Below are 19,366 nucleotides of genomic sequence, written 5' to 3'. Positions count from 1 at the left end.
TCGGCTCTGGTCAGGGGAGGCCTAAGCCCTCCTAGCTGCATGGGCTCAGTGGCGCCTTCAGATCCCTAGTGGGCTGGATCTTTGGGCTGCACGAACATGGGAGGAGAGTCTGGTTTGCTACGGTCACTTTACCTATCTTGCAATCACCGGTCCAGTTGCACCACCAAGCTAATGAACTTGGCACAGTCCCGGGGTGGATCCACCACTTGGGCCAAAACGTCTTTTAGCTCCCCTCGCAATCCCCGGTGGAACAAGAGGGTCCGTTTGTCCTCCGGCCAATCTGCTTCAACCACCAGTCTGTTGAAAGCGGCAATGTACGTCAACAGGTCCTGGCTTCCTTGACGAAGGGCCAAAAGTTTGTTATCCAAAGCCTGAACATGGGTGCGCCGAGCGAAGAGCTTTTCCAGCTCCTGCTGAAACCCTCCGAAGTCTTGTAACAGGGGATCATTCCAGATGATAAACGGCACCGACCAATCTGCAGCACTTCCACTCAGGTAGGATAGAACGAAGGCCACACGCGAATGGTCATTGGGAAACGCCCCAGGTCTGCACAGGAAATGGAGGTGACACTGATTCATGAAGGTCGCGTATCGTCGAGGGTCCCCCGAGAAACGCTCCAGTGGGGCTAATGGCACTGTTCCAAGCAGGTTGATCTGACCCGGATTGCTCGGAGTTGGTGTTGAGAGGTCAATTCTCGGCAACAGGGCCTGCCCGGCTTGCGATTGAAGGAGTTGTCTGCCAAGATCATCAGTTTGTTCTTTAGCCACTATTAGTTCTCTCCGCAAGGTGTTGGTTTCTTGTCGGGCAGAGTGAACCTCTTCATGTAACTGCCCCAACAATTGGACCAACTGGTCAGTTTCCGAGGTTTCCATACTAGTCGCCCGGGTGGATTATTATGTACGGCTTCGCGTTCTGCAAAACTCGCCTTGTATCCACAGGGACGCCGTTCGACAGTTCTGGACGCTTCTGGAAACACTGCACCTTCTCCGGGATTTGGTGCTGCAAAGGGCCAGTTCTAGAAGACAGGAGGTGGGTTTTAGCTACTACACCTTCCCCCGAGGCCCACCTCCCCGTACTCCCCTTGCGGTTCCCCTTAGGACTTTCCTCACCTTGGTTTTCGTTAAGGTGCGCTCTCCGTCCTGCCGTGCTGGGCAGGTGCGCGTCGTCGCTGGGCACCGTACCACCGAGTTACTTCACTGGCGTGTGCCTGGAGTCCAGACCGGCTGCGACTCCACTTTTTAGGTAAGTCTTTCGTATTAAGAATGAATGTCTGTATTTGTAGATCCCCCAAATAACCTTCACCTTCTTTCTTGCAGATGCCGAAGGGATGATGGAGAAGTTGAACAGATGTAGGAGGCTGAGCTCGAGAACGCAAGGCGCGACGTTAAGAGCGTCCTTGAAAGTTGGCTAACCTGTGCTGTTGTTCCTTGCAGGTTACGGGAGGAATCCTGGAAGATGGTGATCGAAGAAACCTGACGCCGGGTGGACGATGTTCGAGTGGCGGTGGACTTCCAGGAGAACTTGGTAAGTAAGCTTACTTAATGTCTTATTCTCGTCCTTCTTCCCAGAGATGTTGCTGGAGATAGGTAGCGAAGAGCCAGGAAGACTCCAGATGGATGTCGGAGCTGGAGACTGGGCAGGTAAGGATCATCTTCTCTCGCCCGTGCAGGCCAAGATGCTGAGCAGGACCCGGTGAACGTCACGCTGCAAGAGCAGAATAACGCGAAGCACGTGCCTCGGGTCGGGCGTGGTTTAAATACCCAGCAGGTATCCCATGTGCCTTCGGGGTGGGCCCCGCCCTGGATGCTAGACTGCTTGTTGCAGTTCCCCATTGATCCTAGTGGGGCAGCCATGTTAGTCCATTGCCCATTGGAATCCACACCGGCCATGTGAGTCTGATGCCAACGGCGCCAGGATTGACTCCAGGGCACCCCGAGAGGGACAGAATTGGGCCCTTCGGGCCTTGTTAAAATACTGTGGCGTGGGTCTGGGAGCCCGAGTACCTTGGCCTGGGGCTAAGGTCGTGACAGTCATGTCTGTTGGTGATACGCATCCACATGCGAGTAGGCTGGTTGGGATGTGCAGACCTTGGATGGGATAGCCCCTAGTGGGTGGTTGTCAAGTATGGCCAAGGTATAGATGTATGTCCTGATATTCTCTCACCATCTTTCAATCCTTTATTCTATGCCATTCGATGGCCTTGTTTAATCCTAGTGTATCACTACCTAGGATATAGATCATTTCTTGTTCCTTTTTCAGCAGTAGGTTTTCCATGTGCACAGTGTTGTCACCGTTGAGGGCTTGGAGGACGGTCCAAGAGAACTCTTCATAGCCATGGTTCTTCTCCATGAAATGCTAAACCATGGGTGCCTTCCCACATAGGGCAATCCACACAGGCATTTGATCAAATAGATCACATGATCTATGTTGCAGTTGGAGAAAGTCTTTTGTACCAATTTTTTGTTAGTACCAATGTCCACCTCCTTACTTAGTTTGCAAATTCCATACAGTTAAGTGTCCTTTTGGTTTTCCATCCCCCATAGTGAAACAGTGCTCTGGCCAGAATAACTGTTGGTTCTGAGTTTGCTACAACTGACCTTGTTGCCAATGGAGAGGCTTCTTTTGTATGCAAACACTGGGCTTTCCAGGGGATTCTTAGTGGTACTAAAGATTTGCCAGTGTTTCTGGATGACATTTCTGATTTTCAGGCTCAAATCGGTGAAAGTGCTGACACACACTATTCTCGGTTCTGGGGGTTTTGCTTGTTATCTTTCACGGAGGGCCTCCCTGTTGATATTACTCGCCCTTTACAAAGGCTTCATAATCATTTTCTTAGGGTAGCCTCTTTTCCGTAGTTTAGTAGCCAGTATTTGTGATTCTTCACCAAAAGTGGAATTCTGAGAGCTGTTTCGTTTAAGCCTGAGGAACTGCCCGAATGGCAGGTTGTCACAGAGATGCTTAACATGGTGGCTAGTGTAGTCCAACAATGAGTTCTTGTCCGTGGGTTTATGGTATGGTTTCAATATGAGTTTGCCTCCTTGGTGACAAATGGTAAGATCCAAAAAATTGGTGGTTTGGTTGTTCACTGTCAGTGAATTTGAGATGAGGATTGAGTGAATTAAGCAAGTTGAAGAATGCGGCAGTGTTTTGTGTGGAGCCTTCCCATATGATGAGAAAATCATCTATGTATCGTGTCCACTTCTTGATGTTTTTTATCAAGGGATTAGTGTTACTGCAAATGTGTTTTTTCTCGAAGGTCTCTAGGTACAGGTTGGCTAAACTGGGAGCCATAGTTGCCCCCATAGCGGTACCTTCGGTTTGTTGATAGAAGGTACCTTGGAACTCGAAATAGTTTTTCTTAAGTGCAATCTCGATGCACCAGAGGATGAACGACGAAGGGAATGGGTCAGTGTCTCTTCTGTTGAGCAGGATTTCTTCCACTGTGTCGATGGTGGCTTGTTCTGGGATGTTCGTATACAGTGCCACTATATCTAGACCAACAAGGAGGGAGGTTTCTGTGTACCCATGGTTAAGCATTTCATGGAGAAGTACCATGGCTATGAAGAGTTCTCTTGGACCATCCTCCAAGCCCTCAAGGGCGACAACACAGTGTACATGGATAACATACTGCTGAAAAGGGAACAATACATGATCTATATCCCAGGTAGTGATACACTAGGATTAGACAAGACCATTGAATGCAATAAAATAAAGGATTGAACGATGGTGAGAGAATATCAGGACATACATCCTGTCGTCCCTGATGTGTCTTGCTGCTTTTATGCACCTGCAGCTACTTGACAGACTGCAGGTGTGAGTATTCAATTAGCTCTGTCTGACCACAATGAATGGGACATGAATGACCTTTACAGCTCATCTTCTTTGTGCCAGTACCTGAGTGGTAAAAGAGCATGGTTTCATTGCTCTTAGTTGCTTCTTCTTCATCCCAGTACTGTCAAGTGTCAATGGTGAAGAATGTAGGGGAACTGGCTTATAAAAGCCTATGAAGGTTGGGGTTGGGTTGACTGTAAATAGGAACAGGGGGCTACCATGTCTCGCCCAATGGCACCCAGCTCTTTCTCACCTTCCTTCTGGGTCTTGAGGCTAGTCTTTTCTCCTGATTTTACTCTGACCAATGGGAATGGGGTAACAATTTCCCACCAAGGCTTCTGGGACTAGGGTTTCATTATGGACTGAAAAGGGGCTGGGGAGACAGTGTTTCACCTGACATTTAATTCCCACTCCACAAGAACCCTCCACCCAGGTGATCCTCCCTCGCTTCTCCACCCCCAGGGTCAGGATCCAAAAGCGATGGCCTTTCCCTGGCCACTTGCGCAGAGGATACAATGGAAGTTGATGTGAGAACTCAGGTTATTCACAGTGCCTAAAGACAACCTAGTGGCATCAGTTACATTTTTACTATTTCAGTGTGCACATTTGTCTTTAGCGCGTCTGGCCTGAACTTGGCTAGTGCCCTAAAATGACTGTGCAACAAGATTATTTGCTTGTTATTTGGCCATATTGTTGGTCTGGAGGGTTGCCCATAGCAATGCCAGAGGTTAAGATTCATTCTAAACTTTCCAGCCATCACCTCTTTGTTTTTGCTTTGTCACCCCGAGTGGGACGGGTATGCCCAGACGTGGGCCCTGTGCCTGCTGGGCCTAGGGACCCAAGCTACTCCTCACTGATGAGGTGCAACAAGGTTGAAACATGTTTGGGGATGCTTAGGGTCTCGTGCAGAAGGGATGTGACCTAGCAGTTCGGGCTGGACTGCCCCTTTTGGGGTGGGACCAAGCCTGATTTGCATATGGTCTTACCCCTTCTGTAATGGCTTGCCAGGTGAAGAACAATGGTCTGGAGGGTCGCCCAGAGCAATGCCAAGATTCATTCTAAACCTTTCAGCCATCACCTCTTTTGTTTTTGCATATTTTTCTTTGGCCTTCTTCCGGCCTTCTCGGGTCAGGAAATCCCCAATATGGTCATGCATTTGCCCAGTAAAGCTGGGCTTGTGCATGCCATATGTGTTTGGACACAGAAGTGGGTAGAACTGTCTGGTCTCATTCCACAACTGTGGTGCCTGAGAGTCTGGTGTGCATGCATGAGTAAATCCCAAAGTGGTCCCTTATTGTACCACTGCTGGCTGAGTGAGTGAGTGAGTGAGTGAGTGAGTGAGTGAGTGAGTGAGTGAGTGAGTGAGTGAGTGAGTGGTGCAGATCCTTACCATTGGTGGGCTGGTTTTTGCCATGAGCCTGGATTTGGGATACAAAGAGGACTCTTGCAGCCATTCCAGTAGATCATCGATGGAGCCAAGTATCCTGTGTAGCGGTGCAGCTGACAGAAGACCTGTGGACGATTCCTGAAGAGGGCTGGTGATTTTTCCTGCAACTGTCCCAGTGAAGCCCTGCTGGACTACCTGATCTGTGAAGGCCCTGCTGCAGTGTTCCGACCCTTGGACTGGTGGGAGCAGCCAGTTTCGACAACTTCTCCCATTCCTGCAGCTTTGAGCCTTCAGAATTATCCTTGGACTACCTGGTGGACCGGCCAGCTCTGAATTGGGCTACCATGCCAGAAGCGTCGCTGTTCTGCATTTTCTCCCAGTACTTCAGTGGTCGCCAGGTGGTTCTACATGTTGCCTTTCTGCCAAATGTCAGCTTACAAAGAAAGAAAGGGATCAAGTGTGCAGTAACTGTTGCTGCAAATCGCTTTCCTCCGTCTGGTAGAGTGTCCGGAAGAGGCCTGTATTGGTGCCTGCTGTTGATGTTTCTTCATCAAAAAGGGTTACACTCAGCTCCTGGACCAAACCAGAATCTGCCTTGCACCAGCAGCTCCTGGGCTTCTTCTACTGGATCCAACGGCAGGAAAACCTACCTTCAGCGACACCCAGTCGACTTGCCAAGTCATTTGGGAAAATCAGAGCAAGGGTGGTGAGTAATCACAATAGTTACAGCCACTCATGTCTCCCCTATAATAAACCATAGAATAAATGTGTGTTTATTCCATTATTTCGCTTTTTAAACATTTGTTTTAAATTCGGTTCTAAAAGATAGAAAAAGTATCTTACTTACCTGTAAAATCCCTGAGAAGTCTTCTGGAACATTTTTCAGCATCACAACAATCTTTTCTAACTTTGTCCCCTCACCTAAAGGGACTTTGTGACTTTTGGGCACAAGGCCCCATTCAACCCAAGGATTGGGCTCAAAGTTAGGTTATTACACTTGTGAACTGATTTTCCTAATTGCATAATTACTTACCTTTTTTATTTATTTATTTTGTCATTTATATATCGGGCAAAACCCAGCGGTATCTAGGCGTTTTTAACTTAAGAATATGGTTACAGTAAGTGCTTGTCTGTTACAGTGGCTGCCAACCAGGCATTCATGAGACCTGGATGGTACATAATATATAAACGTGGAAAAAACTTGCCTCGTGTTGCGGGGAGCTACATCATGAATGCATATTTGGAACATAATTGATACCATGGATACAAACATGGAAAAGCTTGCCTCTTGTATCGGGGAGCTGCATCATGAATGCATAGTTGGGACAGAATTGGTACAGTGCATACAAACTTGGAAAAGTTTGCCTCTTGTTGCGGGGAGCTACAACATTAAAGCATAATTTGGGACATAAATGGTACACAGTGGATACAAACTTGAATAAACTCGCCTCATGTTGCGGGGAGCTACCTCATGAATGCATAAATGGGACATAGCATTGTTGCAGATGAATACATACTTTGGAGGCCACAGTCATGAGGCAGAGGGCCAGATCAGGCGTACATGGGAACAGGAAGAGGGTAAGAAATGAGCAGGATGGCTCCAACACACCTCATGATAGGTTGAAGCGTGGCCTCCAGGCGTGTGTTCCCCCGGTTGGGGAGCAGAAGAATAAAGGCTCTGATGGAATCAGGAAAAAAGCAGCTGAAATGTGAGGGCTAATACAACTAAGCCCTTCTTCCCCCCCACCATCAGCAGAGCAGACCCCCCTCCTCCTAACCACACAGCAGTGTGGGGCCCCACAGGCAAGCAAGGAGGGAAAGGGGCAAACCCTCAATTAAAGCACTCTACCACGCCATTACACACAGAGAGAACTGCAACAGAGGAATAGGGGCGAAGCCATGAAGTAGTGCACGCCTTCACTCTACCACATTACTACGCATTGCGAGAACCCCTGCCACAATGTTGAAGCAACCAAAACCCCATATGTCAACGGACATCGCCACCATGCTATAACCACACGAGAAGAACAAAAAGCCAGAATCCTGACGAGCCCTAGCTCACTCACCAGATAGACCAAAGGGACATTGGGCCACTAAAGAGGACAGGCAATCCCTCCTGGCAGACAAAGTCGAAATTTAGAAATTGAATGACGGAAATTTCATCTAAGGTCCTTTCTTACAGGTGTTTAAGTGAATTGTATGCATTTCTACAAACCCAAGGTGATTGTATATGTGTTGCATCACTGAGTTTTGTGTGATAGTGTTCCCTCGGGTTTCACTTTTCTAGTGTGTTTTGGATCTAAAAGAATAGTGTTTTTTACTTACCAGTTAAGGAGTTTTGTGTGAGTCACTCACTCCTGAGACTAAGCCTTGACCACTCTCCACGCGTACCTTGATTGGGTTTGGCTAGCCTCTCGGAGTTCCCCTGTTCACTATAACTAGGGTGACCTCCTAAAATATGTCCACCAGGGCAGATTTTAGAAATCCATCTTAAATGTCGGCACATTAATTTGTGTAGCACAGTGTTTAAGTCATAGCAGGATGCTAGATAAGCAACCAGTGGATGTATTCCCCTGAGCCCTTCCCCATTGAGGACTGGAACCTTCCATCATGAGACTATGTTGTGTAAGCATCTGACAGTTATATTCACTTTTATTGAATTGTACATGAGTCTAACAAGTCAAACAGTTAGGTCACCATGTTAGATGCTGAGCACTGATCGGGATTCATTATATGTTTATTACACCAACTGATAAATGTTCTCCACTTGTTAAAATGGTGTAATAAGTGTGTTACGTTTACATCTCTGTGCATCTATGTGGTTGCTGCAAGTGACCAAATTCCACACCTCAGGATCAAGACTACCAAATCCATATTCTGTAGACTTGGATCTGTTGCTGTTGTGGTGTTACCAGACTGAACTAAATGTTGGTTCTACACCCATATGCAGCAGATGTAGGTACCATTCCTGCCCCAGCAATGCCAGGGCAATGAGTTATTAGAGTTCTAGGGGTCCAGAAAACATGTTGAATCGATTTCTTTCGGCCTGGAGGCGCTGAGTTACCTCATCTATAGACCCCTTTAGTGGTAGTGTTGTTTCTATGGCGTAGAAAACCTGGAGGTGTACGGGCTTTGTGCAGGTAATTCATGGATGGATATTGCAAGGGTGTGTTACAAACTTGACAGTATCCATACCATACTGCATCTAATACCCACTTGTCAATGGCAGTGAGAGGCATGGGAGGGGATTGTAGGAACGGAGTATGGCCTAGAGGCTGTTCTGCCGTTTCCCAGTGTTCCTTGTACATGCCTTATTAAACAACTTTGTTGACAATATTGTCCCTGATGGAAGTAGGACTGGGCTATCCCTGCTGTGCTTGTGGACCCTGGAAAGGCTGTTGGTAGGATCATATCTGTTGAGGTCTGCAAATTCTTCTGGAACTGGTTGGGCATCTTTGCCAGCAGGTGCAGTCAGTTAGTGAATCTACAGATTTTAATTCCCTTCTCTTTTGTCGCTTTTTCTAAAGCTACATTTACCAATAGTCTAAAAATGTGATCTCCATTTTTGGGCTAGTTGTTGAGTGTTACCTGTGTTCCAGGGCAAAAACTCGTGAGGCATAACCATGAGTAGCTTTGTATGGCCGTTGCATTTTCGCTCTTCTTTTCTTTATTTTGTCTCACTCAGTTTCTCTGTCTTGTCACCTGCTTGCGAGTGACTGTACTTCATGTGCTTATTGTGTTTGGTAAGGTGACCGTTGTGTGCGACGTGCCTGGAAAGAGGGCAGCGGAAGAAATGTGACCATTCCCGTCCCGACAGTGGATGACTGCGGGCAAAATGATGCCTGAATGGTGGGCGCAAATTCAGAGGGCTGGCAATGTCCATAAGGCCTACCAGTTCCTGAAGGGATGGGGTTCCTCAGCCTGATAGGATGACTGTGCTTGATTGACGGGAAGACTTTCTGATGGGATGCTTTTGCCGAGCTGTGGAACTCTTTACCTGGGTTGTGAGAAGGTGCATTTGTGATGTAACGTTTATTCGACAATACAGCCTCGTGGGGCGACTGTGTTTGATCAACTTAAGATATCTGATGAATGGAACATTAAACAATGCTTCCACGCAGCACTGACCAATTTACTCTCCAGACAGGGGGATGGATGTGGACAGTGTGCCAATCCGGTTCATGATTCTACCAAATTTCTTTCAACGCACTGGTACTAGGAGACTGGTTACTGCAATTCTTTTTTCCCCTTGTGTAGCAAGATGGCAAAGAGTTATTAATGCCATTTCCAAAAGTGAGCATTTTCTCTTTCATAGCCAATTAATACTGTAATTCGGATTACAAGCAGCTTCGAAGATCTGCAGAGGGGCATGCACCAAGCATAGCACATGATTTGGGGCAGGGTGGTTTATAGCAATTTACATTTCAGGACTAGCTAATTTAACACAATGCATTTGCACTTGATATTCAGGCAACCACCCCGCCCCTCCTAATTTCCTTTTTAAATCATCTCTTACAGTTCACTGATTATTTCTTTTTTTTGTTTGTCGTTATGAATGGTACTAATATGCAGTCTTTCTCACCTTTTGCAGACTTGCCCGGAAGTACCCATTGCACCATGTTACTGTCTTTCAAAACCTCTACTTGCACTCATCATATACTATATAACAAAATGCCAGATGTAGGTTTGTCCGAAGCAGACCTGCCTGCTTTGCCTGTTATCACCGCTAGAGGAAGCTGTTGCCTTATGCATACAAAAATAAGACTTCAAGTTTATCTACCAGGCAAACAAAATGTATATTTCAACAAAGATAACTTACAATTAGCTTCAGGAAAGGCCCAAGACAGGGATACCACTTTAAAAGCATGCTTCAAGTTGCATACACTAAGAAAATATATACATCTAAAATAAAAACATATAAACAGAAATTCATTTGATTGAGCAGCATTTCTCTAACAAAAGAAATTACTTAATGTACTTATGTATTATATAATTTATTAATTTTACTATTTCTTGGTTATGTATTATTATATCAATAATATTCTTCATGTACGTTTTAAACTTTGACTTCCATTTACTTTATTTTATGATCTCATGTCTACTTCAAATTATGCTGTATGTGATTTGTAATACTCGGACATCCCTCACCATTATATATTTGAGCCTAAAACCCATAAGTGGAATTCAAGACAATGAAGAGCAGATAAAAGTGGCCTTATGTATTATATTGAATTTTCAATGGATACTGTGAGATTTTGTTTGAGGTTACTACTCCTCCATGGAAAAGGAGCGAGATCCTTTACAAAAAAAAAAAGAAAATTCGATTAACATTAATTACGTTGAAATACACATATTTACACTCTGAAAACGTCTTCCTTTATGCATATTAGCCCGTGTACACTGCCTTTTCCACTATTTCTTCATAATAATCTACGCGTGTATATAATTTCCAAAAGAAATGATCTGAGGGTTTGTTCTTGAGAGGGGGGTCTGCTTACCTTTACAATGGTCTAAAGCTCACTAACAAATGTATCACTTTGGTTTTCCTATAAGTGGCTGAGCTTCAAAGGGATAGGGGTATAAACTGCCTGAAAACCATATCAGTTGTGCTTGTTAGTCTCATTGCACCTTTTAATTGACATGACCTTCATGCTCATTCTTTGTAATTTAAATAAGATGAATTTCATGAGATTTTCAATTAGCAAGCAAATTATTTCTAGAATGCAATTGAACGGTTCAATATTGAAAACTGTATATTGATGGCTGTTGCAAAAAAAGGGGTAACTGCACAGACCTTAAACAGTTTCAAGGCTTTTATTTGTCCTGTGTGTCGTACATGGGGACCTTGGCAGAGATCAACAAGAGAGCCACACCTGAGGAATAAAGGAACATTGTTTATTGCACTTGCTGGATAGCATCAAAGTCTACATATTTACTACTTCCTACAGCACGTTTTCATCCACAGCAGGTGAAACAGATAATACGACTTCATTATGCACATTGTCTATTAGTAAAAATATAGAATAGAGAAAATGTTTTTCCAAAATCCATAATTCATGGAAAAAGAGGTCTATAACGTATGAAGATTGGCTAAGTCTTATTAATTAAATGTTTTGAAAAGACTATTTCACAAAATAATAGTAGCTAAAAGTTATGTTGAATGGATGCGTGTGTTTGCGTGCATGTGTCGGGGCCAAGAAGTATGCCAAGAGTGTAGATGTAATATTCAACACCTTTACTTAAGGCAATCTTTACAAAAAGTGCCATTTTAAAGCAGAAATTGAATTTCTCAAACAAAACGGTGGGGATGATTCTTATCCTTGGTTTTGACAGGCTTCTCTTCCTCCTTTGTAAGGACCGCCCTATTAAACTCCCACCCACCCATCCCCCATGTCCTCCCAGTTTCGCCAGACACTATGGCCTTCTAAACCTCCAAATGTCTTTCCCAGTCCTTATAGTCCAAATGGGTTTCATCACTACTTACTTTGTGGTTTACCAAAGCTTTCTTCTCTTGACTGACTAGTTGCGAGCTTTCCAGGGACACATACACAAAGACTTGCATAGCTGCAAAGCCTCTTCAGCAGACAGGTGAGCAGGAGTAGGTGCAAAGAAAGCTGGAGAGGTGTTCATTGGTGTCTGTCTTACCTGCAGTTACTCCTACTCCTTCTCTTCTACCCTCTATCTTGCTGCAACCTGCAGGGCCCACTCAAGTTACTCAGTCCATCATTTGGCCCTGCCTCTGGTTGACTTGACCTCAAGAACCTTCCTATCGTGTCTGCCAAGGGGGATTGTTTTCCTACTGCTCAGCCCCATCTGCACTTCTTGATGTTCTCAGCTCCATCTCTACAGTACCTCCATCTTCTGATGTTACTACGTCTTTCTCTTGCCTCCCTACTACCAGCTAGTCTGCGCTTATCACATCTCTAAACCACCACCTTTTTATTTAACATGAACTCCTTCAGGCTGTTACCTCTGCCCCTTCGATCCCCTCAGTTCCACCTTCTGTGGCTGACATTTCCACCTCCACTGGCTCTGTCTCACTCTCGCCAACAGATGTTACAACCTCCTCCTATCTCCTGTCTTATCACCCCCTCCTTTGTTGTTACTGGCCCCTCTGTTGCTACCTACTGCTGTATCCTTTATCTTCCCACCTTTCACACTATTTCAGATAGTATCTCTTTCTGAGGCCTTTCATCTTACTAACTCCTGCTTCAATTTCTTCACTCTCACCACCTCTTCTTGCTCTCTCTGGCCTCCTCCTTCAGCTCTCTCAAACTCTATTCAGTCTCCAGCTACTGCCAAACTCGAGCATCCACAGTGGCTGACTGGCCTCCCTGGGATTTATGGTGCTCTCTCAGGGCTGAGATCTTAGTAGTGGCTGCACCTGTGTGTAGTAATTGGGTCAGGTTGGGATTGGCTAGTGTTGGGTGCACTTGACCTCACTTTTGAACTAGGGGGGCAGACCAAAACTATTTGGACTGGTCCGCCATCTCGGATTTCATTCTGTCCTCCCAGCCCCACTTTGGTGTTGCCCGTGCAGAACCCATGGCTCCTGCCTCCCCAGCATATGAATAACATAGTGGGAACAATCTCAGTGAGCTTTCAACCGCCTTTAATTAGTAGAGAAAATGCCAGTTTATGGTCAAATTGCCACATTGTCCCCGGGAAACAATGTAATATTATATGTTGTAGTTGTAGATCACCTGCTGACATATGTTATGGCTTCGAAGAGTTGTGGGTTCATTTGCCTTGGACAGATCATGGTCTGAAACATGCATGAAAACAGTGGAGCATCATATTTAATCCAAGAAGTCGATATAGTTTATACAGTATTTGAATTAGTCACATAGATGAATAGTGTTGCAGCATAGAACATGCTGGGGTGGAGTGATGTAAGGATTAGGAGGAGGATGCCAATGGCTATCTGCCCAATATCTGCCCAGCTGGACCAATATTTTTGTGGGACTCCACTGTATTCTATGTGGCGCAGTGGTGGGTAAGGGTGCTAAAAGAAAACACTGGATCAAACCTAGGAACATCTCATTTCGGTTTTAAGTTTGATGTACATGACTTGTGTAAAAAGGTGTTCTGTAAATGGATTGTGATCAAATGCAAATAAAATGTTATCAAAATGTGTGCATTGTTTAGTGGGTCCAGGGTACTGTGAAGTGCGAGTGTGTCAGCGGGTTGAAAGTATGGATTTGGAAATAAGTGAGTCGCAGAGTATGTTGTAGCAACATCGTAGAGGTTTCTTTTATATCCAGTTCCAACTGAATATTATTGTGCAACATCTAACCATCGAATTGGTAACTTCCTCTGCTCTGCTTTCGTGTAACCGCAAACTTGCAACAATGGGTCAGATGCTGGTTCCGGAGAACCACAGGCTAGCAGCAATGTATCTAGTGCGTGTCTACGGGGATTGTGAAGCGTCTCTTCAGAGCTGTAACAAGGTCAGTGCAATTGAAATAATATCAGAACATGGTTAATATTGTATAAATGAAATCGACAGGGTTGAACTGAATTGCTTGCTTTCCTTCACTTTCACCTTGGTTGTGCTTTGACAGCACTTCAGAATCTTTCAGGGTTGGAGACGAGGTGAAATACCACTGCCCTGCATGGTTTTTGCAAGGGACGCATAAAGGTTATTAGGACTGTCATGCCTTAACTGGCTTGGGGGAGTGATGAAGGTCCAAGCTCCCAGGATGGGCCTGCAATGAAGCAATTTGATTATCTCAAGTCACATGCCAAGGACTAAAGGAATATGCACCTCTCTGCCACCACCTTAAATCAGCTGCACACTTCTCCGATAAAGCTACAACCTGGATTAGCTCCTTTTTAGACAATAGATCTATGCGCGTGTTCTCTCCACTAGCAGCCGTCCCACCTGCACCCGTCTCCTGTGGCGTGCCACAAGGATCTTGTGTTTCACCCACGTTGTATAACGTGTTCACCAAACCTCTCTTCGATATCTTGGACTATCTGGGTGTCACTTACACCAACTATGCTGACGACACCCAGATACTAACCCCTATCTCAGGTGACTACACGGCTGACTCCCTCGCTATCAATGTCATCTAGCAGGTCATCCAGGCATGGATGGCTCAACACGGACTCTGTCTTAATGACGAAAAGACTGAGCTCCTTATTCTTGGTTCGCCACAAAAACTTACCAAACTCGACCCTGCGTTCAAGTCCTTCATCATCGATTGGATTATTATCCCAATCGCCAAGGACACAAAAACCCTAGGGATCTACATTGACTCGACCCTATCCCTGACCAGACAAACTAACTCTGTCTCTTCCGCAGCGGCATATACCTGCAAGCTTATTACAGCCTGTCGCCCTTTTCCTCTCTGCAACCAATTGTGTCACCCTGGCTAGAACTCTTGTATTATCCAAGATTGATTACTGCAATGCACTGTACCTAGGCACCAATTGCTGCAACCTAAACAAGTTACAAATTGTCCAAAACAATGCGATTAGAGCTGCCCTCAACATTCCCAGGCACCAACACATATCCGACACCAGACGCAATATTCGCTGGTTCTCAGTCACACACCGTATCTCCCTGAAAACCCTGGCTCATACCCACAAATGCCTTCATAACCAAGCTCCCTGCTACCTGGCCAACCGTTTTGCCCTCCACAACTCCATTAGACCCCGCAGAATGGCTAATTTAAACTGCCTTGAGGTTCCACGTTTCAATCTCCAAAGATCAGGTTTAATTAGCTTCCCTATCTTGGCAGCTAAACTCTGGAACACGCTTCCTAATGAGCTTAGAGCAGAACCCTCACTCCCAAGATTCAAACACCTTACGAAAACCTGGCTGGCCGCCCAGGACATTTAGCTGTGGCTTCTCTGCTTAATTTGTACATGTATATATAATCTGCTTGTCCTCTCATTGCTATTATTATACCTGTAAATTCTGTATTATACTTGTAAACTTTGTAATTATGGTTCTGTCTGTTTTTCTTATGTTGTAACTAAGTGATGCGCCTGGTTGCCCCAGGTCCTGGTGCGCTATACAAATAAATAAAATACAAAAATACAAATGGCCAGGGGATCCGGAGCCCGGGTCCAACATCTGCTGGCAGCAGGGCCACTAAGCAACCTCATTGGTGGTCCCTAGAAGCACGCCTGGGACTTTGCCGCAACATATGAAAACACACACCGTCATGTTTACACATGTGAAAATTTCAACGTACCTTTGTTTAAGCATTTCTCCTTTCTAAAATAAAATCACCTATTTTGCTTTTTAACACACTGAAGATGTCACCAGAAAAGCATGCATTCCAAAACATATGAGAAACTTGTATTCATTAAAGGCATATAGGAGACTACCATCACTCCTGGTTTTGCTTTCAGGGGTATAAAGAGCCTTTAGAACTATTATTACAGGATTACTTTCCAATTTAGGTGTACATTTCAATTACACACAAACATAATAAATGTCATAAAGAGCCCTGAAATATGGTAAATTGGTGTTGGACTACATGAAGGATGTCGGACCCAACACACTGGCAATACTCTTGTTTTTTTTGTTGGGCATGGACGTTAAGCAGACAGAGGCCTTTGAGGACGAGAGACATCGGGTTCTACATGAGAAAGTTTGATAGTGGTCACAAATGAAGTTTAAGCACCAGTAGAAACGGGTGGGTTTTAAGTGCTGGTGGAAGAGACGTCTGGTATATTTATGGCATTAATCCCTGAGTATTTTCAATTGTTCCCACACTTGATTAACAAATGTTTTCCCTAATGAGCCCTCGGTTGATCCCTCACCAGGGACGTGAAAACAGCCTCTGCATCATGTGAGAAACCTGAGGCGTTTCTCCCATGCCATTCCCGGGGATCCCTGACTCAGGTGGCCAGCAGAGGGCCATCACTCTTGGATCTCAACCCTGGGGGCAGACAGGCGATGGAGGATCACCTGGGAAGGGGATCTTTGGGGACTGCTGGAGGAGCGCCGTTGGGCGAGACGCGGTTTCTTTTTTTTAATGCATATACCCCTACCCGACAACCCCACTGTCTTTATGGGATATAGTCATCAGAGTCCCGTCCTACCCCAACCTTTTCCCTTACAGAAAAGAAGCCGGCGCCATCAGGGGAAACCAAGACCATCCCAAAACCCCAATGCGAATTTTACCTCTCCTTCCGTGAAACCCATTTCTCAGCAACCTTACATCCAAACCCCCTTTTCTGACAAAAATCTACCCTTTTTTTCTTTCCCTTTCAAAGGAGACTACAACTCCCATAATCCCATTCTTCTACTAGACTGAGACAAGGAAGAGAGGGACTAAGAGCACACTAAGGCACAGAGGACAGACTTATATTCTGACAGCAGGCTGTCCTGTTAACAAGGACAGGCAAAGTCAGGCAGACCCAACCCTGACCAAACCTGCAGACAATTGACGTCTCACATGTGCATAAAAGGAGCCTGCAGGGGAAGAGAAGGCAGTTGCTCTTGGGAAGCCAGGAGGGAGGCTGCAAGGCTGAGTCCGACAGAGGATCCTTAGCCAAGTGTACGAAGCACTCAGAGAGCAAGCTGGTGACGCTGGACGGCACCTGAAAGCCAGAGCAGAGAGAGCTACTCAAAGTGGGACATTTCCAGGCCAGTGCCCATTCCTCTGGGACATTGACAAACAGGAGGGAGGAGTGCACTCTAGGACAAGTAGTGCACTACCTCCCGGGTGAACGACAGAGTTGGGGACGAAAGACCCACAAAGAAGTATCCGCTTCCCTCCAGGATGAATGAAGGAGTTGGGAAGGAAGGAGGGGCAGGTGGTGAGACCCTGGCCTCAGCCCAAGAAAGCACCAGACCCTGGCTGTCACCGCTGTGTCACCTGGGTGAATCTAAGAGAGTAACCCAGGGGCATGCGTGTGGCTGAAGCATAATAGAAAGTAATGAACTGTAACCAAATGCATTATGGGACTGGTAGTTTTTTCAGAAAAAGATTAGAACCCTGCCAATGAGTAGCAGGGTGGTCCAGCTGAATTGAGAGTGCCTTTTCGAAAGTCTCTGTGAACTGAATAGGTCAAAGTGGTCATGTTGAGGTACATGTCAAATCCTCGCACATTCAAAAATCTTAGACAGGGAAACCAAAGCAAGGAAGAAGGCTCGACGCTGACTGAGGGCAGCCCACAGTGAACTGTCCTTTGTTTGATGTGAACTATAAAGCAGGCTAGAGCCCTGCTGAGGAGAGCCTAACAAGGACTTTTCTCATTGTGTTGTGGAGCTACACAGACCAAGAGACACTGGGGCAAATACCATACGGGAGAGCTGAAGTGAAAATCAAAGTGGTCCTGCAGAGATTTGTGGAAAAGCCTTTGCACATTTGAAAGTCTTTGACATAAGTGAAAGGTCCGAGCCCCAATGAGGGAGACCTAGAACATGAAATAAGTCAGGGGAAGGGAACCCCCTAACAAATGTGAATAAAGCCCATGGGAGCCCATGCAAGTGCTGTGATTGAGAGGTCTGAGCCCGGCTGAGGGAGATCTACTTTGAATCGGGTACTTTTCTTGAGAGGTGCCAGCCCGACTGAGGGAGACCTATGTGAACTATTGATGCCATGAAGAGGTCCGATCCCAACGGAGGGAGACCTATGTGAATTTTGTTGAACCATGAAAGAACTTTTTGGTGAACTGAAGTGACTTTAACATGGAAGGGCAAGGGCGCCTCGACCCATATTTTGAACTGTCTATTTTTGATAACCTGAGCCATAGTGCGTCATCCTGTCTACGGGGGGCACCTTACTGTGTGCTGTCCAACGTGGGGAGTAGAGCTGACTCAGCCATCTTGATCATTTATGTTATAACACTAACATTCCTTTGTATACACATTCCCCTTTACACACTTGTTTGTATAAGAAATAGGGCAGGCATTTGTTTTTTTTTTTAGTATAGGCCATCTTGATTGGAAATAGACTGACTAGGACAGTTTCTTATGTCAATGGTCGAGATTACTCCCATTCTAGAATTAGGGCAGGTTACAGGTTTTTCCAAACCCCTTGAAAACTGTTCAAGAAACACCATTGAACTTGCTCTTTGCGTTACGTTCTTACTTTTGATACCATGGGTTCCTTAAAATCACTCATACCCTTTATTCTCCAAGTTGAGAGTCCACAAGGTATCCAGTTTCACTGTGCGAGTCCCCTTGCACAGCTGGTTGTATAGACTTAACTGGTTGATAGCGGTCTGTTTGATTCTAGTGCTGCATCCCTGGGGTGTACACCCCTAAATACAGTGTAGACCACAATGGCAAGTGATTGCGCCTAACACCCCCAAGGGGACAGGGAAAGTGGGATCCCACCCCCCTTAGAAGACAGGACGTCCCTTAACAGGGATATGTGTTATCCTCCCTTTTCCCAAATATCCAATGTTTTGAATGCCCATATAGAAGTTGCATCAGACAAATATAGGAATGAACATGAAGTAGGAGCTGGTGCGGTTTCTGATCCATTAATGTTGCCCTCATTGTGTGAAAGTGAGAACCAACTGCATGATCTGTGTCTTCCCAGGGTGAGAAAGAACCTGTGAGAATGTGCAAGGAGAGAGGAAAAGTGGGGACAAGAGAACGAGCCGGAGAGAGGCACGCCTGCCTGCAGAGTCAGGTAAGAGTGCTGCTTCCTGCGGTCAGGCATCGAGCTGTAGTAGCTGGGCCCCGCCGATGACAGAAGAGATGCAATTGCATGCCGGCGCTGGTACGAGTCACCACCAAAGTCCCCTGACGTATTGACGGGAAGAACAGGAGACTGTGCAATGACTTAGAAGAGAGAATAACAGAAGCTGCACTTCATACCTTGCCAAGGAGCGTGACTGCAAGGCTACAGGGTGGACAGGCCTGCGCATACCCCACATCCGGGTGAGATTAGAAGTATCCCATGCCGGAGTGAGAACGTGAATGCCCCAACCCGGGGTGAGAAGGCTAACAAGCCTAAATTGATTGAAGCAGCAGACTGAACCTGGGGCGAGGCCCCAGATACCCCAAGCAGGGGTGAGAATCCAAATAGCTCAGCAGGGGCTGAAACAACAGAGAATCTGAACCGGGGCAAGTCCCCAGATAACCCAAGCTAGGGTGATAAGCCACGTGATACAGATACAAATATGCCTAAGCAGGGCTGAGAAAACGAATACCCCATGAAGGAGTGCGAA

At 45.9% G+C, this 19,366-nt stretch overlaps 1 protein-coding gene across 3 annotated transcripts in view; it reads right to left on the bottom strand.

The window, feature by feature from the left end:
* TARS2 (threonyl-tRNA synthetase 2, mitochondrial) overlaps window positions 1–19,366 on the bottom strand; it is a 1,102,517-nt gene that overhangs the window by 419,464 nt on the left and 663,687 nt on the right. For all 3 annotated transcript variants that reach the window (XM_069649728.1, XM_069649729.1, XM_069649730.1), the window contains one exon: window positions 11,013–11,091. In XM_069649728.1, the coding sequence (XP_069505829.1) occupies window positions 11,013–11,091 (79 nt within the window). The remainder of the gene's footprint in view (window positions 1–11,012; window positions 11,092–19,366) is intronic.

This window comes from Ambystoma mexicanum, chromosome 1p (assembly GCF_040938575.1).
Source record: "Ambystoma mexicanum isolate Mex_15411 chromosome 1p, UKY_AmexF1_1, whole genome shotgun sequence".
Classification (NCBI taxonomy): Eukaryota; Metazoa; Chordata; class Amphibia; order Caudata; family Ambystomatidae; genus Ambystoma; species Ambystoma mexicanum.
The sequence above is the reverse complement of the archived record's forward strand: the minus strand, read 5'-3'. Positions and strand labels throughout refer to the sequence as shown.